The following is a 22867-nucleotide window of genomic DNA, read 5'->3' as shown; positions in this document are numbered from 1 at the left end:
CCTCCAACGCCCACCCTTCGCCGCTTCTTTCGCCCGGGGTCCCCCCTTCCCTCAGCCCAGCCGCCTCCGCACCCCCAAGGCGTCATCCCCGAGCCGGGCTCCAGCGGGCAGCCGTGCCCACAGCGAGGGCCGCGGCCGGCTTCAGCCGGCGCCACTGCGGCTGCGCGGCCCCTGGGCGCATGCGCGGTGCCGGCCCGGCCGCCGATCCTCCGACGGGCAGCGGCGGGCTGGGATCTGGAGCGCGGAAGGGCGGCCCCGGCGGGCTCGAGGCGAGTCTCCTGCCGCTGCTGCCGGGGCGGCCTCCTTCATGGAGCGGAGGGGGGGAGAGCGAGGCGACCCCCTGCCTCCAGGCGGGGGCGGGCCCCGGGGGCCAGTGCTGCACATCGTGGTGGTCGGCTTCCACCACAAGAAAGGCTGCCAGGTGAGGGGGGGGGGTGTGCGCGTGCTCGGCCCGGCTCCTTCCTTCCTTATTTATTTTGGCGACTTCTAGCCTGCCCTCCCCGGCCGAGGCCATGCTCAGGGCGGGGGACGTCATTTAAATGCATCATTATTATTATTATTATTATTCGCAGTGGGTCGCCGTGTTAGTCTGTGTGCAGTAGTAGAAAAGGGCCAGGGTCCAGCAGCACCTTCAAGACTCACAACAATATTTTCTGGCAGGGTATAAGCTTTCGTGAGCCACAGCTCACTTCTTCAGATAGTAGAAAAGCGCAAGAGTCCAGTAGCACCTTTAAGACTAACAAAAATATTTTCTGGCAGGGTATGAGCTTTCGTGAACCGCAGCTCACTTCTTCAGATACAGCTAAACTAAACTCAGTGCATTTACCTGGGCCGAATAAAGACCTTGCGTTCATGGCTCATGGCCAATGCTGATTTCTCCGCACCCATCTCTCCCCTGGACATCACAGACTCTTCTCCAGACCACACCTCATCCCATCACGCCTGCTATTCACATTGACATACTGTTAATATTGACATACTAATGCTTGTCTGAATTCACTCTCCTCTACTTAAAGACCGATGGATTCACATTCTAAGCTGTATCTGAAGAAGTGAGCTGTGGCTCACGAAAGCTCATACCCTGCCAGAAAATATTTTTGTTAGTCTTTAAGGTGCTACTGGACTCTTGCTCTTTTCTACTATCTAAAGAAGTGAGCTGTGGCTCACGAAAGCTCATACCCTACCAGAAAATATTTTTGTTAGTCTTTAAGGTGCTACTGGACTCTTGCCCTTTTTCTATTATTATTATTAACATTGGCAATCAATTCTAAGTTTTAAAGCAACAAAATCCCCTGTGAAATAGCTTCCTTCCTTGCTTGAACACGTGAAGCTGCCTTCTACCGCATCAGACCCTCGGTCCATTGAAGTCAGTCTTGTCTACTCAGACTGGCAGCGGCTCTCCAGGGTGTCAGGCAGGGGTCTTTCACATCACCTACTGGCCTAGTGCCTTTAACTGGAGATGCCGGGGATTGAACCTGGGACCTTCTGCATGCCCAGCAGAGGCTCTACCACTGAGCAACAGCCCCTCCCCATGAACACATGAAGCTGCCTTCTACTGCATCAGACCCTCAGTCCATCAAAGTCAGTCTTGTCTACTCAGACTGGCAGCCGCTCACCACGGTGTCATGCAGGGGTCTTTCACATCACCTACCAGCCTAGTCCCTTTAACTGGAGATGCCGGGGATTGAACCTGGGACCTTCTGCATGCCAAGCAGATGCTCTGCCTCTGAGCCGCAGCCCCTCCCTTGCTTCTTTGCTTGCTTCCTTGCTTTCCTTTCCTGACAAATTCTAAATTTTAAAGCAATAGAATCACAGTTAAAATAGCTTCTTTCTTTGCTTCCTTCCTTTCCTTTCCTGACAGTAAATTCTAAATTTTAAAGCAAAAAAAATCCCAATTAAAATAGTTTGCTTCCTTCTTTTTCCTCTTTTCTGCCCCAAGCCCTCCTCCCCATCACTGCCTACATCTGCCTCTGCCTCCTCCTCCTCCTCTTCTTCTCTCCCTGATCACTTTGCCCTTTGATTTCTCTTGTCTGTTCATGCACTGGCTCCCTTTTCTCCTCCCTGCTCCTCTCGGTAGAGGTGCACCATCTGTGTCTGCTTCCATTCCCCCATAAAGTAACCTTTGGCTCCCGAAAGCTGATGCTGGAGGGAACGCGGCTAGTCTTGAAGGTGCTGCTGGACTCCTGTCTTTATTTTGCTGCTCCTGACGAACATGGCTACACATCTGGAATCACGGGAGAGCATGTGCTTCCTTCTGTCATCCATGTGTGTGCATTAGGCATCCATCCCTCCAGTGAGGCTGAATGTCTTTTTCAAGGCTGCTAACGATTCTAAAAGAGCAGCCTGTCATTGCAGCAAAAATAAGCAGGCATCTTGTGGCACCTGAAAGGCTAACATGTGTTTCTCCTAGTATTTGGGGAGGTGGCTAAATATTGGGAGATTTTGGATAAATATTAGGGAAAACTTACACATGATGACAGCTGTTCAACAATGAAATATATGGCCGGGGGGGTGGACTCCCCTTTACTACTAGGGTTGCCAACCTCCAGGTGGTGGATGGAGATCTCCCACTATTACAACTGATCTCTAGCTGATACAGATCAGTTCACCTGGAGAAAATGGCCACTTTGGCAATTAGACTCTGACATTGAAATCTCTCCCCTCTCCAAACCCCGCCCTCCTCAGGCTCCACCCCCAAAATCTCCAAGTACTTTCCAACCCGGAACTGGCAACCCTATTTATTACAGTGGCTTGAATGGTCATCTGTTGGGGATGCAGTAGTTGCGTATATCTACATTGAACAGGGGGTGGACTAGATGACCTCAAAGATACTTTCCAGCTCAAACACTCTATGGCTGTCATAGTTTTTGGTCACATTATTAATTTGCTTCATTTATATCCTACCTTTCTCCCTAATATGGACCCCCATTGTTTTCTTCTCCGTTTTATTCATGTTGCGAGTCCTAGATTCACTAGATGCATCTGACGAAGTGAGCTCTAGTCCATGTGAGTTTATGCTGGAATTAAAATTTGCTAATTTTTAAAGTGATGCCAGGCTTCTGTTTATTTTAACATGGAGCTTTTGCGATCTGATCATATACGTGTTTACTTTGAAGTAAGTGCTGTTTAGTTTAAGGGAACTACTTCTAAACCAAGATTGCATGCTTAATACCTGGCTTTAACCACTGAGTAGTACTTCTGTTTGTGCCGACAGAATAAGATTAGATTATTTTCACCCTCTCTGTGTGTTTATGATGATGGAGTACCTTGTAGTCTTCATGAGGGCTTGTGAGTGTAGAAATAGGGAGTGATCGCTAATTACAATTAAGTCCTACAAAGCATGAAGGTGTGATCTTGGAAATGTGTTGTCTGTTTGCTCTGACTCACCAAAGTTCATGCTAGAGTAAATGTTGTTAGTCTTTAAGGTGCCACTGGACTTTTGTCTAGCATTGTGCAATTCTAGTTCATGGCTCCAGGCTTTTCATACTCATCCTATGAATTTTTACTCAGAAATAAATACCGCCGATTTCAGTGGCCCTTCTTCCAGGTAGGTGTGCATAGGTTTGTGGGTTTAACTTTCTGTTTAAAAAAGAAACATTGATAACCGTTTCTTATTTCTATGGGTGAGGCTTCATTTATTCTGACTGGCACAGACAGGACTTATTCCCTAGAGAAGCAATGATTCAGTTTGTCTGCTGTAATATCTTGCCCTTGTACTCAGCAATATTTATTCAGCTAGTGTCTTTCTCAGCTTTCAGATTCAAAGGTTGTACATTTAATAGAAGGTGCAAAATTTCAGGCAGGTTTAAAGAGAGGTGGCAGAACAAGTTGTGAGTATTATCAGACAAATCATACCTGTCAACTTAGATATCCTCCTTAATGGGGACAGAATGATTATGAATGAACAGAGAGTAAGAAACTCGCTGAAATGGCTTTTTGAAAAGGAAATGGCACAAATATTTATTTATGGCAGTTTTATCCTGTGCTATCTATCAGCCACGCTGGCTACAAATAAAACAGTCATCGACCTGAAATAACATGTTACAATACTGCCCCCAATCTAATAAAAGTAGTTCAGAGGCCAGCGAAGTAATAATTTATGTCCATAAGGCAGTGCGAGGCAGTTCAAATAGAGGAAGAAAAATTGGGGGGGTATATGACACCCATCAGGCAAATAGTTGTGGGGAAGAAATGTTGCATTTGAAAATGTCACAATGTAAAAGGCCCGGTCTCTAGTGGCCTCCAAGCTTACTTTAGAAGGGGTGGGGGAGTATATGACGCAGAGCCAGTGTGGTGTAGTGGTTAAGAGCAGTAGACTCTAACCTGGAGAACCAGGTTTGATTCCCCACTCTTCCACATGAGCGGCAGACACATGAAGCCAGCTGGGTGACCTTGGGCTAGTCACAGTTCTCTCTGAACTCTCTCAGCCCCACCTACCTCACAGGGTGTCTGTTGTGGGAAGGGAAGGTGATTGTAAGCCAGGTTGATTCTTCCTTAAGTGGTAGAGAAAGCCAGCATATAAAAACCAACTCTTCTTCTTCTACTTAAACTGAGCAGCACCCTCCTGTGAGAGAGGGCAGTCTTTTAGGTGCCTAGGCCCCAGGCCTTGGAAATGCAATTTTAAGCGCATTTATTATGTACTCATAGGAACAGGTGGGCCTAAACCTGTATAGAATCAGGCTGAAAAGCTTCCTTTTTTATGTTTGGATTCTCTTTTGTTACCTGCGCAGACTAACTGGTTCTTTGTATATGTAGATCAATTGCATTGCTAAATTCCCCTTGTGCATTCTTGCATTAAGTTCACTCAGACCTGTGCAAGTGTACTTCTTGGTGGGTACTTAGCCGACTGGCAGAGGCCAGCACTGTTTGATCATGGTTGGGTGCTAGAGACATTTATGGGGAAATCAGTTTCTCTCTTGTGCTTAAAAGTGTGAAAATGTATCAAGGAACTGCACAGAGTTAAAAGATTTCTGTTTCAGTACCCTCTCTAGGGAGAGCCTGGTATAGTGGTTAAGGTGTCGGACTAGGATCTGGGAAACCCAGGTTCAAATTCCCACTCACGCCATGGAAACTTGCTGGGTGACCTTGGGCCAGTCACACACTCTCAGCCTCGACCCCTACCAAGTATTTGGATGGGAGACCTTCAAGGAATACAAGGGCCTGATACGGAGGCAGGCAATGGCATACCACCTCTGAATGTCTCTTGCCTTGAAAACCCTACGGGGTTGCCAAAAGAAGAAGAAAAGTTGGTTTTTATGTGCCGATTTTCTCTACCTTTTTTAAAGGAGAATCAAACCGGTTTATAATCTCCTTCCCTTCCTCTCCCCACAACAGACACCTTGTGAGGGAGGTGGGGCTGAGAGAGTTCAGAGAGAACTGTGACTAGCCCAAGGCCACCTGGCTTGCTTCATGTGTAGGAATGGGGAAACCAACCCGGTTCACCAAATTAGAGTCCGCCGCTGATGTGGAGGAGTGGGGAATCAAACCCAGTTCTCCAGATTAGTCTGCCGCTCTTAACCACGCTGGCCCTCTGCACATCACAAGTCGATTGTGACTTGTGGCAAAGCACACACATGCACACTGTCTCAAGGAAGATGGTTAAGCAATTTTGAGACACTGACCACATTGCAGAACTGTGTTCGGGCTGGGTCACATGTAACCTTTCTAATCACGAACAAGCCTTGTGCTTGCATGCTTCCTACTGGCTCAAACAAGATACCGTTTGCTGTTACTTTAAAGTGGTAAACCATAGTTTGTGCTGTCCCTCTAGGCTGGGACTGGAATCCAACTTCTGACTGCTTTCCAGTCCTGATTTGGAGGGGGCAAGCACTGTTCGCCTCTTCAGCAGGAAAGCAACCAATCAATTCTGAGTCTTTGAGCAAAGTAAAGTACTGTCAAGCCGAAATCTCATTCTCACTAGTTAGAAGAATCAGAAATGTTGCATGTGAATGATCCCTTTGATGCAACAGGTCACGTTATCATTATCCTTCAGGTAGATGTTTATTTAAAAAAAAGGTAAAGGTCCCCTGTGCAAGCACCGGGTCATTCCTGACCCATGGGGTGATGTCACATCCCGATGTTTACTATGCAGACTTTGTTTTGGGGTGGTTTGCCAGTGCCTTCCCTAGTCATCTTCCCTTTACCCCCAGCAAGCTGGGTACTCATTTTACAGACCTCGGAAGGATGGAAGGCTGAGTCAACCTTGAGCCAGCTACTTGAAACCAACTTACAGTGGGATCGAACTCAGGTCGTGAGCAGAGCTTGGACTGCAGTACTGCAGTTTACCACTCTGCGCCACGGGGCTCTTAGACATTTATTACCTGGTATTAATTATGATTTGACTGATTAAATATGCCTATCGGCTATCTTTTCCCCATCCAAATACATAATCCTTAGCTTTGATGAAGCTGTTACTGTCAAAAAGGGAACACAGCTGGATAATATTTGTCAGATGTTGTATGAAACACTGTGTCTGTGACTCAAAGAACTGTGTAACTAGTTATATGGACCCAAGGGAATGTTGGCCTTGTGTTTCTCGAATAGCAGCTCCACTCACTGCATGACAAACTGTTTTGTTTGTTTTTTAATCTGGAAGGCCTTTCAGAAGCAGTTAGAGATATGACTTCGTAGGAGGGTCTGTTTTTGGAAGTGAAAAAGTCAAAATCCCACAGGGCATCCCAGAGCCCTCAGGTGAGCCTAAACTAGCCCTTTGGAACCCAGCTACTGCTGCTGCCGTGTCCCTTGTTTTTTCATAAGGCTAATTAAGTTTTGCTTCTGTAACTGATTTAAGCCAGAGCTTTTGCATCTGTTTTTTCCAGATATTCCAGGAACCTCAAGGGTTGGTTTACCATAGCAAAGGCATTTGCTCATTTTAAAAATGTGCTGCTTAATCCCCCCACCCTCCTTTGAGCTCAGTCACTTAACTTATATACCTTAATGGGATGAATGCTTCTAAGAGAAATTGCAGACAGTGGTCGTTTATGCATGGGTATTTACACTCACGTTCGCCCCTGGTCTGTCTCGGTTGTTCCTTGGAGTTATGCATGAGTTTTCCATCCATTAGAGATGACCTCGCTGCCAGCCCTCACAAATCCCAGGATTTCCTGTTTCTCTGTTAACCCAATTCTTCCCTCTCCTCTGAGCTCAGCCCAGGTGAAATCTCTGTGCATAAGGCCAAGCGTAGAACACTCAAGCTTGGTTTCTCTCACAGCCAATTACAAAGCAGTGTGTAAAGCGGCGGGGATTCAAATACTTTCTGCTTCCTCGGAGCTCTTTTTTAAGAGCTTTTTTATGCAGCAATTGGGTGCGGGGGGTGGATTTTCTCTTACAGTAAGCTCTAAAACGTAAGCCAATTACAAAGCAGCATTTAAAGTGGCGGGAACTTGATTTGAGCTTGGGAATCTCTGCACCAGCAGTCTCCAACAGGAAAGTGTGGGTCCAGCGAGCAACAAACCTCAGGTAAAACTCCCATGTGTAAATGACCAGTGTATTTGAGAAGAAACAAATAAAAGGTCCAGTTTGAATTGTTCAGATACAAGATCCAGCAATTGACTGTGCACCCTTTTTGGTGTCTGGGTGCCACTTCTGATTTTTGGTGTTATCATCCAATGGAGTTGGAACTGCAAACTAGCAACAAATGCCTTGTGTGTGAATAACCCAAACCACCCTGAAGAGCCTATGACAACACTACGTGAAACCACAATTTTTTTTAGGAGTGGTTATTATCACCCTAGCTCTTTTCCCCTTCAACCTACACCTTGCTGGTGGTAAATTGGGTGCCTGAGACCTTTGCCCTAAGCACTGACCATAACATTAGGTAGGTTGTGCAGCATGTGCAAAATGGCCATCTGTGTCCTTGGCAAACTCTGCACGCAATCTGCTTGCTGTGATATTGGCAGGGTCTAAAGTAGGGAGCCCCGTGCTGCAGAGTGATAATCTGCAGTACTGCAGTCAGAAGCTCTGTTCACGACCTGAGTTTGATCCTGACAGAAGTCGGTTTCTGGTAGCCGGCTCAAGGTTGACTCAGCCTTCCATCCTTCTGAGGTCGGTAAAATGAGTACCCAGCTTGCTGGGGGTAAAGTGTAGATGACTGGGGAAGGCAATGGCAAACCACCCTGTAAACAAAATCTGCCTAGTAAATGTCGGGATGTGACGTCACCCCATGTGTCAGTAATGACCCAGTACTTGCGTAGGGGACTACCTTTACCTTTTTAAAGTAGGCAGAAAAATGGTCATGTGAATTGTCCTTCAGCCCTCTCAAGATGCATGCACAAGTTTTGCATTCAATGGATAACCTTGTCCCTGCTTTGGAAGTGATTCTTTGTTCTTGATACAAAACAGATTGTTATTTCCAGGATGCCTGGCAAATTACTCTAAGTGAAGCATCATCATTTCTGCTCTGGTGCCTGCCTTGTGACGCCAATAACTTCCCATTTCCATGGCTGCCTTCAGAGAATATACCATAAAGCATGTAAAAGTCAGCTGATTTACCACTCAGATTCAGGAGGCCTGCAGCTAAAGCTTATTTAACCTTCATTTCCTGTCAAGCTTTCTGCCTTGTGGCCTTTACTTTAAGATGATTATTCCACAGAAGAGGTTTTTGCCTTGTAGCTTGATGTAGAACCTTTGAAAGTTATTCCATACTTGTATAACATCATGATTTTTAAAAAATAAAACCTGGTTCCTGATTGTATGGTTTTACTGAAGAAGTGGGGAGGGAAAGTTACTATTCTGTTATGATGTCCAGTACTTTTAGAGTATCTTCTTGAGTGACAAAATGCTGGAAGTCTACAGCCAAGAAACTGGATGTTTAGTTCAAATCAGTATGTAAAGTTCTAGTCTTTCCTCCATAGCTTCTGGGTCCATCTTGCTCCCTTTAGCTTGTCACAGTGCTATGGAGACTGTACAAAACAACTGGCAGAATTAATCTGTGCAATCCTTCAAGGTATAATAGCCCATCAGAGTCTAGAGACCAGGTTTAGCAATCCTATGCCTTCTTGGCTCCCTAGTTCGTGGTTCCCAGCTCTCGCTTAGCTGTCCATTTCTCCAGAGTCCATTCTCTAACATTAGGCCCATCATGACTAATTTCCCCACCTCTTTTGCTTCCTCCGCCTGACACTTTCTTGGTGTACATGGTTTTCCACCCCCATTTTATCCATTTAACCCTGTGAGATAGGTTAGGCTGAGACAGTGATTAGCAGAAGGTCATAAAGTAATTAGAACCTTTCCGGTCCTAGTCTGAGACACAGCCCACTAAGTCACAGTGGCTTTCAGTTCATCTCCGGTTCTTAGCAGCTGTGCTCTCTCAGAAGTTGGAATGTTTATTAATATTCTGTGCCATTTTGTCAGTTTACTTAATCTGTGCTTGAGGTTTCACTGCCTTAGGGACAATACAATGTAGATACAGAGCTGGCAACCCTAGTGTGGCTTCTGCTTCATTCATTTCAGCATCATTTTCTTTTTTTCTATGCGTTTCTGTAAGAGCTGCATTGAGCTTGGATCTTGGCCACAGCTTGAAATAATAATACTTATCAGAAAAGGTGTTGCTTAAACAACATTCAGCAGTTCTTTTTTGTGGAAGGAGAGTGTTTGTTTGTTTTTAAGGTGGAGAGGAAGGTGATAAAAATCTGCTTGTAGGCATTCTTATTCCTGAGAGCGGCTGAAGAACATTCTGTCTGATATGATAACTTTCGGAGTATAAAGAGAGTTTCACAGGGGAGCTATCATCTTGATAAATAACTTACATTCACACAATAGTTCCAGACTATCTGTTATGTGGAACAAGTTTGATCCCTTTCAATAAATATTTCTTGTATGTTTTTCTATTACCGTATATACTCACGTATAAGCCGGGTTTTTCAGCCGCAAAAATGGGCTGAAAAAGCCGGCCTCGGCTTATACGCGGGTCAATACGGGGGGAGGGAGGGAGGAGGGAGGGGGGAAACTTACCGCCGTCACCGCCAGGCCCGTGCCGCTTCCTGCCGCCGGGAGCGGCCTGGGGCAGCCTCCTGCAGCCGCAGGAAGGCTGCACCGGCCCCCACCGGCCCCCGCCGCCATTTTTCCCGGCCGGGAGGGGCCATGGGAAGCCTCCTGCAGTCGCAGGAAGGCTGCCCCGGCCCCCGCCGCCATTTTTCCCGGGCGGGAGGGGCCTTGGGCAGCCTCCTGCAGCCGCAGGAAGGCTGCTCCGGGTCCCCCTGAGCCTCGCCGCCGCTTCCTCCCGCCGGGAGCGGCCTGGGGCAGCCTCCTGCAGCCGCAGGAAGGCTGCCCGGCCCCCCCCGGGCCGCGCCGCCGCCGGACCCTCTCCGCTGGAGAGCCCTGTCAGGTAAGCCTGCGGGGGGGGGGGGTTATAAGCCGACCCTCGGCTTATACGCGGGTGCCTAATTTTCCCCCATTTTTGGGGAGAAATTAGGCACCTCGGCTTATACGCGGGTCGGCTTATAAATGGGTATATACGGTACTAGAAATCATTCATATGTGTTTTGTAGGTGTGTCCTTCTTCCACTTGTTAGGAGTTCTGCCAGATGAAGTTTACAGCTGCAATCTCATGGGAGAGGGTGCACAAAACAGGCAAAGGCTTTGTGCAGGATCAGGCTTTGGAGTGTTTTGTTTTACATTGTGTCACAGACTGCAAGTGTATCTAGTTTTCTTAAGTGGACAAAAGAGTGAGGCTTACAAGGGCTTTTTGCAATTCTAGTGGCAGAAGAAAATGCCAGCGTGGTGTAGTGGTTAAGAGTTGTGGTTTGGAGCAGTGGACTCTAATCTGGAGAGCCGGGTTTGATTCCCCACTCCTCCACATGAGTGGTGGACGCTAATCTGGTGAACCGGGTTGGTTTCCCCACTCCTACACAAGGGTGACCTTGGGCTAGTCAAAGCTCTCTTAGAGCTCTCTCTGCCCCACCTACCTCACAGGGTGACTTTTGTGGGGAGGGGAAGGGAAGGTGATTGTAAGCTGGTTTGATTCTTCCTTAAGTGGTAGAGAAAGCAGCATATAAAAACCAACTCTTCTTCTTTTTCTTCTTCACCACAGTGGACAGGAAAGTTCTGTTCCATGAGTGGAGCGCCATCCGGAGTTGGTTGGACACAACCCCAATGAAAGATATTTATCGATATAAACCACTCATGAACACAAACAACCCTTGCTTCATTCTCTATATGTGGCCTTCTGCTATTAATTGTCCAGGATTTTCTGCTAGTTGTTTCAAGAAACATGATATGCGAAGGGATTGTCTATGCCATCTTACACATGGATATCGGATGACTGATTACTGGATTTGGCAGGTCACTCCTATGGTTCTGGAGTCGCCATTCTTATAATGTCTCTGTTTGCAGGTTGAGTTCTCCTATCCTCCCCTAACCCCAGGAGAAAGTCACGACAGCCACAGTCTGCCAGAGGAATGGAAATATTTACCTTTCCTTGCATTGCCAGACGGTGCTCACAATTATCAAGAAGGTGAGTAGTCACTTGGGGTGGTTCCACCCAGTGCTATGTGCTTTCATTTTGATTTATTTTTTTTAAGAAAGGAAGTTTCTTGACAGACTCCTTTTATTCTGCCAGAAAAAAAATACTTTAATGGGTACTGTTTTTTTGAAGATGGATGGGTGGGGATCAAAATTAATTTTCATCCAGGGTAGCACAATAACTTGACCTGAGTCACATGCAGCTGCCTTATACTGAATCAGACCCTTGGACCATCCAAGTCAGTATTGTCTACTCAGACCGGCAGCGGCTCTCCAGGGTCTCAGGTAGAGATCTTTCACATCACCTACTCACCTAGTCCCTTTAAATGGAGTTGCCTGGGATTGAACCTGGTACTTTCTGCATGCCAAGCAGATGCTCTACCACTGAGCCATGGCCCCTCCCCACGGCCCTACATGCCATGTGTGCCAGTGTACCACACCATGGTTTCTGCAGTTTTTCCTAGGTACGCCATTCTAATGGGAAAATTGACCCTTAGGGTTACATTGTGAAGGATAACACCGTTGAAATGTCAAGCCTTGTTTCTGTATCATGTCGGTGGATTATGAGGCATTCTTTTTATTCTTTCAGACACTGTTTTTTTCCATTTGCCACCGAGATGCGGGGATCGAAGCACAGTGTATGGTGTCTCATGCTACAGGCAGATTGAAGCCAAGGTAATTGGGCATCGTTTGTGTGAATCTTTGAAAAATAAAAAAAGCTTTGTGCAGAAGCCAGTGTATGAAATGTAGTGAACTAAGCAGGAAGACAATGCAGATGGAACGCCATGCAAATATGGGGAGTTTCGGAGACCTGGTTCATTTTAATAACTGAGCTATGGTGGTCTATTTCAACCACTGTATAGGGGCGAGAATAGGAGCCCCATGGCACAGAGTGGCAAACTGCAGTACTGCAGTCAAAAGCTCTGCTCATGATCTGAGTTCGATCCCAACGGAAGTCGGTTTCAGGTAGCCAGCTCAAGGTTGACTCAGCCTTCCATCCTTCCGAGGTCAGTAAAATGAGTACCCAGCTTGCTGGGGGTAAAGAAGATGACTGGGGAAGGCACTGGTAAACCACCCCGTAAACAAAGTCTGCCTAGTAAATGTCAGGTTGTGACGTCACCCCATGGGTCAGGAATGACCTTGTGCTTGCACAGGGGACCTTTACCTTTTTACCTTATAGGGGCGAGACCTTGACTGTGGAAGAGAAAATGAGCACAAGCACTAAGGAGAAATATCCAAGAGAGGAATCTAATCTAGTTTTTAAAAACTGGAAAGTTAGACTCTCCTTTGATATAATGTAACATGTTTCCTGCAAGCTTCTCATAGCAGATGTATCTGTTTTTGTCCCAGAAAGACTATTCCCAAAGTTTTACAAAAAGAATTTACACAGTGGTACAAAATCCATCTATGCATTTGAGTGAAAGCTGATACTTTGGGGGCAGCATCTGAAATACTGGGTTTCCTGAAAATGTTTGTATCCTGCAAATGCTTATCAAAAGACTTCCAAAGCAGCGCAGTTATACACAGCGATTAGACAGGCTAAGCCACTGTTAAAAAACAGTTAAAACATTTTAGTCACAAAACTAATAATATACAGCTATCTACAGTGGTTTGCAGGAGTCGTAAGCTGTAGTACTGCAGTCAAAAGCTCTGCTCACGACCTGAGTTCGAGCCCAACTGAAGTCGATTTCAGGTAGCCAGCTCAAGGTTGACTCAGCCTTCCATCCTTCTGAAGTTGGTAAAATGAGTAACCAGCTTGCTGGGGGTAAAGGGAAGATGACTGGGGAAGGCACTGGCAAACCACCCTGTAAACAAAGTCTACCTAGTAAACGTCGGGATGTGACGTCACCCCATGGGACAGGAATGACCCGGTGCTTGCACAGGAGACCTTTACCTTTTACCTACAGTGGTTTGCAGCGTGACCTTATAATAAAAACGACACACAAAGCTCAACCAACTCAACAAAAAGCCAGGGCAAATGGCACCTAACCCTGAGCAAACCGGGCACCTGGCAAACAGTTTTGGGAAATCAGTTAGGATTGCCAGCTCTGTGTTGGGAAATACCTGGTGATTTTGGGGGCGGAGCCTGAGGAGGGCGGGGTTTGGAGAAGGGAGGGACTTCAATGCCATAGAGTCCAGTTGCCAAAGCAACTGTTTTCTCCAGTTGAACTGATCTCTTATTGGCTGGAGATCAGTTGTAATAGCAGGAGATCTCCAGCCACCACCTGGAGATCTCCTGCATTCCTAGAGACAATTCAAACTAGTGAGGTGCTGCTCCAGAAAAAGGCCCTCTTCCTGGTTTAACACTTGCCATGACTCCAGTATTGGAGAAAGGTGGACTAAAAATGCTTTAAATACATAGCGGAAGCACTAGTTGGAAATCCATGTATTTAGAATACAGTTTATAAGAGATATTGTGAAAAAAATACTTAGAGTATGTGCCACCTGTCTTTCTTGCACCCTTTTACTGCAGCCTGCCACCCCGCCCACCAGGAACCTGCTTGGCTGGTAGATGGCATCTACAGTCACAGGGAGAAATCAATGAATATTGCTCCCCACTTTATATGGGCAGAAATACCTTCTGTAAACAGAAAAGGTGGTTAAGATTTAAACCTTTGTGTTTTTGCAATAGAGTTGCTAAACTAAAACTAAAAACATATTTTGGGGGGGAAATATATAATCTTTTCAATTTTACTTTTTAAAACCCCCAACTGGAAGCACCTGTTCACTTGAAAATAATGCCTGCCTACCACCTTCTGTTTATATATTTTATATGCTAACCTCATTGTCCCAGCATATTTCATTGGCAGCAGTGTCTTACTGTGCGATGACTTAATAACAACAAATTGTGTTTGTTGTTGTCACCTGTGCCCTAATTGTACTTCAATAATTGTTTTAATGTAGTATACTCTGTAGTTATTGCCTCATTATTAACTGTGCCTGTTCGAAGTTAAGTCTTACGGTCTTGATGTCCCTTACCTACTGCTTACTTATCAGTAAAGATTGATTATTTTTACTGATTATGTTTACTGATTACCGTATCTGTTGATTTGTGTTACGTACAAGGCAATAAAACACTAGGTAAATGTTTTCAATATGCCCTGCCGATCTGGGACCTAAATATTGATGCCGGGTGCAGTTTCCATCCTGTTTTCTGGAGCATGGGTGAATTGTATGGCAGCACATCATCTGGCATAGCTCTTGCTGCTGTCGCTCCCAACGGGGAGAACTGCTTGTTCTGGCTGAGAAAGCTGCTGACAATCTGGTGTCGGCATCACTGCATCTGGAAAAAAGGGCTGGGAACAAAAAGAAAAACCGACCTTTCTTCAGGCAGAAAGTTCAGTTAATTGGTCTTTTGGCTCAGTTTTAAAAATGCCTCCATTTACCTGAGAAGCATATTGTTTTTAAAAGTCTTTTTTTAAAAAAAATGCAAGTCACCATCAGTTCCCCACATCCATCTCATGCGGAAGTAAATATTTCTTTTATGATGTCATCAGAAAACAAAACAAAGACAGTCAGCTCCTCCCCCACCTTGCAGAATGAATTTTTTTTATTCACATGAACACATGAAGCTGCCTTCTACTGAATCAGGCCCTTGGTCCATCAAAGTCAGTATTGTCTTGTCAGACAGGCAGTGGCTCTCCAGGGTCTCAGGCAGAGGTCTTCCACATCACCTACTCGCCTAGTCGCTTTAACTGGAGATGCCGGGGATTGAACCTGGGACCTACTGCATGCCAAGCAGATGCTCTACCACTGAGCCACGGCCCTTGCGCACCATTAATGAATTAAACCATTAAAATTTGTATGGTTACCTGGATTGTCAAAGCACAGACAAATGTATAGAAATTAGAGCTTTAATTGGCTTCTTTTTTCCCCATCAAGTCACAGCTGAGTTATGGAAACCCCTCTGGGGTCTTTAAGGCAAGAGAAGCTCAGAGGTGGTTTTCCATTGCCTACCTGGATTTCCTTGGTGGTCTCCCATCCAAATACTAACCAAGGCCGACCCTGCTTAGGTTAGGAAAATCAAGTTAGGAAAATTGTCTCCTTCTGCAGGGTGACACAAATACTTGCCTTACAATAAATGATTGAGAATGTTAGCCATTGCAAAACAAATAAATAATGTTGGCTGTAAAAAGGGACAGAAAAACAAAAATGAATCAAGAAAAGATGCAGCACTTTCTTCAAATGTGCCTTTTTCCTAACTTCTCCCTGTTCCTTTTCTCCCCTGATGTTTCTTGTCCTTGATCAGGGTAAATACTTGCAGAAGGTATCCATCCATCTTTGTACTTTTAATTTGTGTACAATGTCTAATTCTCTTAGGTGATTCAATAATAATAAATCATAAGTGGCCTTGTAGTGGCAAAAAAAATAATCTCTAGATGAATGTGTTTTTTAAATTGTGCAGGAGTAAAAGTACAGTAATAAAACATTCTCTCTTCTTCTTCTTTTTAGGCATTGAAAGTACGGCAGGCAGATATTACCCGAGAAACTGTACAGAAAAGTGTCTGTGTTTTAAGTCAGCTGGTAAGAGAGAGAGAGATGGCTAGAAAACAGCTTGGTTTTAGATGTTTCTTTTATGCTAGACTCCCCGTTCTTGAAAAGTATCATGGGTGTTGAAATCTTCGGCAAAAGTACGTGGTAAACAAAGAAATGGTAGCATGCTCTTAAAATGAGAACAGTTCTAATTGGTACATCCTAGGATGGGATAGCGTCCCATAGCATACTGGTTAGAATGTCAGACTAGAATCTGGGAGACCCAGGTTCAAATCCCTTCTGCTGTGGAAGCTGGGTGAACGTGGGCCAGTCACTCTTCCTCAGCCTAACCCATTTCCAAAGGGTTGTTGCTGTTGTGAGGATAAAAGGAAAGGAGAACATTTTAAGCTGCTTTGGGTACCCATTGGGTGGGAAAGTGATATATAAATGTGTAACACTTCAGCTTCATGTATGTTAGAGTGAGTGCATAGAATGTGCAGAGCAATTGGGTATTACAACCAGATCAATAGGTGGAGAGCTATCATATCCTGGATGATCCTTTTCTTTCTGCATGTAACATGATGTGTTTTTCTTGCAAGCCTCTGTATGGACTACTCCAGGCGAAGCTGCAGCTAATTACGCATGCCTATTTTGAAGAAAAAGACTTCTCGCAAATTTCAATTCTTAAGGTAGGTTTTCAATATACAAATACCCAGGACTTTGTAAAATAAAAAGTGCATAAGGACTTGTGGCTATAAGAACTTATATATCTAATTCCCAAGTCTGCGGATACCTAAATCTGCTGATCGGGACCACATTTATTCGTAGCAAATGTTTGTGCAGACTTGGGGCACCCCCTAGGTCTATATTAAAATCTGACATTTAAAAAAATATATTGGAGGGGGGTTGAATCCCTCCCCAATTAAAAAGTGCACAGAGAACGCTCATACCTCTAGAAACGGCAGCAGCTGCTGCTGCCCAGATCTACTCCAGGCCCGGCCGCCGCTGTGGTGGATGCCTGGAGCGGCTCCGGGCCCAGCCTCCACCACGGTGGATGCCAGGGGAGGCTCCAGGCTCACCTTCTGCGGCAGTGGGCTTAAGGTAGGTGGGGGGCCCTGGAGTAGGGTTGCCAGGTCCCTCTTCGCCACTGGTGGGAGATTTTGGGGGCGGAGCCTGAGGAGGGCGGGATTTGGGGAGGGACTTCAATGCCATAGAGTTCAATTGCCAAAGCGGCCATTTTTCTCCAAGTGAACTGATCTCTATCGGCCGGAGATCAGTTGAATTAGCAGGAGATCTCCTGCCACTACCTGGCCATTGGCAACCCTACCCTGGAGCCACGATGGGCCAGAAATAAAAAATCCCACGGGGCATGTGGAAGACTTGGGGCATGCCCATTAACTCTTTGGATCATGACCCATGTCTGCAGGAGTTTGTTGGATTAATGCCATGTCTTTTGGAATTCCTTTAAAATAGTTTCAAAGCTCTTAATATTTTGCCCAATCCTTGTTGTTTTGAAGTAGGATAGGCTTTTTCATTTATTTTCTGGTTCTTACGGGAGCTGCCTATATGAAATGTTAACGCTTTCTGAACCCATGATTTTCACAGGAGCTTTATGAGCATATGAACAGCTCATTGGGAGGAGGCCCGCTGGAAGGTTCTCAAGTTTACCTTGGTAAGCTGCTCTTACTAAAGAAGATCAGGCTGTTGAATGTTTGGTTTCCTGGAGAATGCATAAAACCGAATTAAGTACCCAAAGGTCAAGAAAAAACAACAACACCCAAGGCCAAAGGTTATACAATGTAAAGGTTATAGCAATACAAAATATGAATATATTTATTACAGGCTAAAATCAATAACACATATAAGGCCCTGCAATAGCCTACCAAGCCAACATGTTCATGTAAATACAACACAAATAGAAATAAAATCACAGAATTAGACTTTGACCGACTGTGTTTCGGCCAAATGGCCTTCTTCAGTGGTCAAAACAATCGCAGTTCCAGATTTAAAATGTACACGATTTTCTAAAAGAGAGCCAGCGTGGTGTAGTGGTTAACAGTGGTGGTTTGGGGCGCTGGACTCTGATCTGGAGAACCGGGTTTGATTCCCCACTCCTCCACGTGAGCGGTAGAAGCTAATCTGGTGAACTGGGCTTGTTTCCACACTCCTACACACGAAGCCAGCTGGGTGACCTTGGGCAAGTTACACCTCTGTTAGAGCTCTCTCAGCCCCACCTACCTCACAGGGTGCCTGTTTCTGGGAGGGGAAGGGAAGGTGATTGTAAGCCTGTTTGAGTCTCCCTTAAGTGGTAGAGAAAGTCGGCATATAAAAACCAACTCTTCTTCTTCTAAAAATCTTTATGACTGTAGGTACGTTGTGTTCTGCAAGACTTCCTCATCTGTTTTAGGCGTCCATACAAATGGGCAACTAATCCCTGTATGTGTTTCCCTCTTAATAAGGAGATGTTATTATTCAACCATATCTTAGTCATAAAGATGTCACAGAGTCTGGAGCAGCTATAAAGTATTTTTTTGAACTTTCTGTACTTAATTTTGTTTTTAGGGTTACGTTTCCCTTTGTTATTGGTGTATGACTAAAGCCTACTTCCAAGTCTGTTTGCCTGAATAATTTACTAATTATTATGATTACTTTTCCCTTCAGTCATGGGACTAAGTAATTATCTGGCCATCCACCCCCCACCCCCTTTTCAGTTTTCTCCGTCTGTGTGGAATTCCTGGCATTCCATTTACTCAGTCAAGTGAGCTGCTCAGCCAGTTCCCTTAAAACTATGTTTATTCATAAAACAGCAGCTAGAGTGTTAAAGATATATTAATAGGTTGTATATAACTTGCCTTCACCCTCTTTAGTTTTTTCCCCTCTGGTGAATTTGATGGGGGAAAGGCAACAATTTTGGGTGGTTAAAATGCAGTTGGGTAGTTAAAATACCCTGTGGCGCAGAGTGGTAAGCTGCAGTACTGCAGTGAAAAGCTCTGCTCACAACCTGAGTTTGATCCCAACGGAAGTCGGTTTCAGGTAGCTGGCTCAAGGTTGACTCAGCCTTCCATTCTTCCGAGGTCGGTAAAATGAGTGCCCAGCTTGCTGGGGATAAAGTGTAAATGACTGGGGAAGCCAATGGCAAACTGTAAAACATAGTCTGCCTAGTAAACGTCAGAATGTGACATCACCCCATGGGTCAGTAATGACCCGGTGCTTGCACAGGAGAGTACCTTTACCTTTTAAAAATCCAGTTCATGCTCCTGGTCAGTGAGCCATGCAGTGGCTGTTTTCCTGTGCTGAATATAACAAAAATACTGTGAAATCCTGCAGTCATGTTGCTGGCAGGCTTCTCCATATGTGTAGTGAGACATGTTTAACTATTTATATTTGGAAGTTCTACACACAGGAAAAATGCACTAATTGTTTTGTTTGCCTTGGTTTTTTTTTTTAGGTTTATCTCCCCGAGATCTTGTTCTTCAGTTTAGACACAAGGTATATATTCTTCTTGATCTAAATTTTTAGCACATGCAGCTCATGTACCACATATTTTTATTATGGGTCAAAGATTTTCAACCTATGAGCTGCTGCCCGTTTTTATAGTGTTCATAGGCTGTGTGCCAAGACGAATGCTGCTCTTTAGGCAGGGAGATTTGACTTACTGATTATCCTCTTGACACAAAAGATAGTTTGGATGTCAATATTGTCTTTGCTTCTTGACTGTCATCTTTCTCCTGACCTAAGCATCTCTTCACATTCTCTGTACGGTGATGGGGGGAGGAATAGAAGGTAGTTTTCATTCCTGCTTGCTTATGACTCTTAGATTTTGCTGTTTCTGGTACAAAAGACGATAATGTGCTATTGCATAAATGGTGCAAAAGAACTGAGTGAGAAATTGACCTTGACTTAAATGTGCACCATTGATGTCTAGTTAATGTTAATGACCCATTTGAAAGAGCTGCTATACATGTGGTAGTTAAAAGGGCAATTTCGACACCACTGTTGAGTTGGACCCATGGTTCCCTGTTGCTAAGGGAGGAATCTTACACTGAAGGAGGGAATCTTTTCTCCTATGGAAGATTGCTCTCTTAAGAGGAAGCATTGGTTCTAACCAGTGAGTGAAACAATTCATATGCATATAAATTGATGATCAGTTTTAATCCATGTATATGCCAACCCTTGAAGTACATAAGCATCATGTACGTAATTGCTCAGACCTTCAATGTACCTTAGCCCACTGTGAACTAACAAATATTATAGTGGAATAGTAATGTATGTACCAATTCCTGGTGTTCACTGAAAGACCTGTGTTTTTTAATTTTCAAGGTCTTAATTCTTTTTAAGTTGATTCTTCTGGAGAAAAAGGTAAGATCCTTTCATTCCTTAAGATGGTAGAAATAATTGAAATGGGCTTGCTGAACTACAGGATGTAATGTAATATATAGAGAGGATTAGGAAGTCGGAAAGTTACTAATAAAAATCTGACCTGAACTTTACCTGTTTGCAATTATGCTCCAATTATGAACAATTTCTGGAATTTGTGCGTGGTCAAAATCTGATCGCTTTTTCCGGTGGACTTTGTAACGTATAATTAGGCCTTCACTAAACAATACTCTGACAAGACAGTGACAGTAACAGTAATCTGAGAATGCTAGCTGTCCTCAGCCCTGCTGTATCTGCCTGCCAGTACAGTGGGTGCGATCAACAAGGGGTCAGCCTTTCTCTTTACTGTTGCCTTGTCTCTCTTGGGACATCTACATGGTCCAGATGTTTCAGGAAGTACCAGCAGCCCAGGCTACAAATAATGAAATTGGCCATTTACTTACAGGTTATGGATATAGCTGGCATTCTTCTTCACCTCTGCCAGTTTTCTCATCAACACCGGTTTATCTAGTGTTAGGATGAACAAAAAAATTTTTAACTACAACTTCAGTGCTCGAATGTTCTCTGTATGGGTTGTGTGTTGTGGTCTTTCAACATCTATTTGAATGAAAGGCCCTAGGACTCATGTCAAAGGGGCATTTCCCATTCATTGCTGTCGATTTAAGACATTGTGAATTGGCAATAGTGGTTTTTGTTCTTGTTTCGTCTCATCTCAAAGTTAATGCTGTCATTTTTTTTTCCCTTTCAGGTTTTGTTTTATATCTCGCCGGTGAATAGGTTGGTGGGAGCACTACTGACTGTGTTATCACTTTTTCCTGGTGAGAATATTTTCCCCCACTGCTATTCTCTCTTTCACTCTAATCCCATTTATTTGGTTCAGTAGCATATGGGGCTGTGTCTAAGGGCTGCTTCCTTTAGGAAACACACACACCACCCCAGCAGTAGCAGCAATACAAAATGGCTCAGTTCAGACACCTCACAAAACCGTGGATTATTTTAACTATGGGTAGCTTGTGAAACTAGGATTCAGATTGTGATTTGCACAAATCCTGGTTTTGCCTTGTCGCTACTTTCTCTCTAGCCCAGGAGGGTGTCGCGAGGGAACAAGTCAGAATATTTGCATGTGAAACTATCATTAATAAACCAGCTTCAGATCCTGACTTCACAGCCCAGTTTGATATTGTAATTAATCATAGTTAGTAGTTTGGCCTTCATTCAGACAATCACAGTAACTGTAGTTAGTTCAACTAAACCTATGGTTTCACATGTCTGAACCAAGCCAATGGCTGCAGTTCAGGTTGTAAATTATGAGGCATACAACCATGCATAATACTTGGGACACTTTTCTCTGTGGTGCTAAGATATAGGGTTGGATACAACCAGGTTTTCTGCTTGCAAAAAAAGGGAAGAGGCGTTGTCTTTTGACCACCCAAAATGGCTATGCTGAGAGTCATAGGACCTGTGCAGTGGGGGTTGCAGCATAGAGGGGAGCTGAGTGAAAAGCTGGTTGGATCTAACCCGTAGCTTATATGTTTGTGATTGGCTGATGCCCTCCTTTTAGGGCCTGTTGGCTGGCTGATAGAAGGAAGTTATGCTTGAACAGAATGGAGGGTTAGAGACAACAGCTTCGGTGTTTGATGCAGGTAATGTAGCTGTTGCTGCATCAGAAACCTCCTAAAATACCTGCCCACCAGCTGCAGTTCTGTGGCTCACTCATTGGTGGCATGTGCTGCTGTATGAGGAATGACTTCCTGTGCTAGCAGTGCAGATGGAGATAAATGTTTCCTCCTCCCTCCCACCCAGTGTAATGGAAGGAGCAGAGCTATCCTTGCTGCTGCTGTTGATGGATTAACTTTCTCAGCTACTTTAGTGATATGCTGCCACTGCTGGGGATCAGGGACTTAGAAACTGTGTCAGTGCTTGCAGATATTACACACGAGCAGAAGACTGAGGGTTAAAGTACTTATTCGACTGAGAATCTTTGAAGGAAAGGATTCCCAAAATGATTTAAGCAACAGCTGTGGACGAGGCTGGGGCCGTGGCACCAGGGAAGAGGGGAAACTGCACTGAACCATTCCCCCTCAGCCGAAACCATTTCCCAGGTTGTTGTTATTCCTCGCTGTAAAGAGACAGATGCCCTCTCTTTGTTAGCGAACAAGTGTGGTATTGTGGGTAGCGTTTTGGACTAGGATCTGGGAGACCAAGGTTCGAATCCCCACTCTGCTATGGAAGCTTGCTGGGTGACCCTGGGCCAGTCGCATCCTCTTGGCCTACCCTACCTCACCAAGTTGTTGCAAGGATAAAATGGAGGACAGGAGAATAATGTGAGCCGCTTTGAGTATGAAAAGAATGGGGTATGAAAATATAATGTTTCCCCCCAACTGATAGCCACTTGCATACAGATTTTTAATGAATAGCATTGGGGGGATTGCGCCCCCTTTTCCCATTACCTCCACATTCCAAATCAGGATATATTGGAAGAAGAAGAGTTGGTTTTTATATGCCGACTTCCTTTACCACTTAAGGAAGAACCAATCACCTTCCCTTCTCCTCCCCACAA

General features: G+C 44.8%; 1 protein-coding gene across 1 annotated transcript in view; it reads left to right on the top strand.

Annotated features, from left to right (window-relative positions):
- Positions 1-307: 307 nt before the first annotated feature.
- Positions 308-22867, top strand: part of AVL9 (AVL9 cell migration associated) — a 34630-nt gene continuing 12070 nt past the window's right edge. Inside the window, exons 1-9 of the mRNA XM_056857629.1 lie at positions 308-421; positions 11329-11449; positions 12047-12132; positions 15910-15981; positions 16530-16619; positions 17536-17602; positions 19379-19419; positions 20251-20289; positions 21056-21125. Of these exons, the coding sequence (XP_056713607.1) occupies positions 308-421; positions 11329-11449; positions 12047-12132; positions 15910-15981; positions 16530-16619; positions 17536-17602; positions 19379-19419; positions 20251-20289; positions 21056-21125 (700 nt within the window). The remainder of the gene's footprint in view (positions 422-11328; positions 11450-12046; positions 12133-15909; positions 15982-16529; positions 16620-17535; positions 17603-19378; positions 19420-20250; positions 20290-21055; positions 21126-22867) is intronic.

This window comes from Euleptes europaea, chromosome 11 (genome assembly GCF_029931775.1).
Source record: "Euleptes europaea isolate rEulEur1 chromosome 11, rEulEur1.hap1, whole genome shotgun sequence".
Classification (NCBI taxonomy): domain Eukaryota; kingdom Metazoa; phylum Chordata; class Lepidosauria; order Squamata; family Sphaerodactylidae; genus Euleptes; species Euleptes europaea.
The sequence above is the reverse complement of the archived record's forward strand: the minus strand, read 5'-3'. Positions and strand labels throughout refer to the sequence as shown.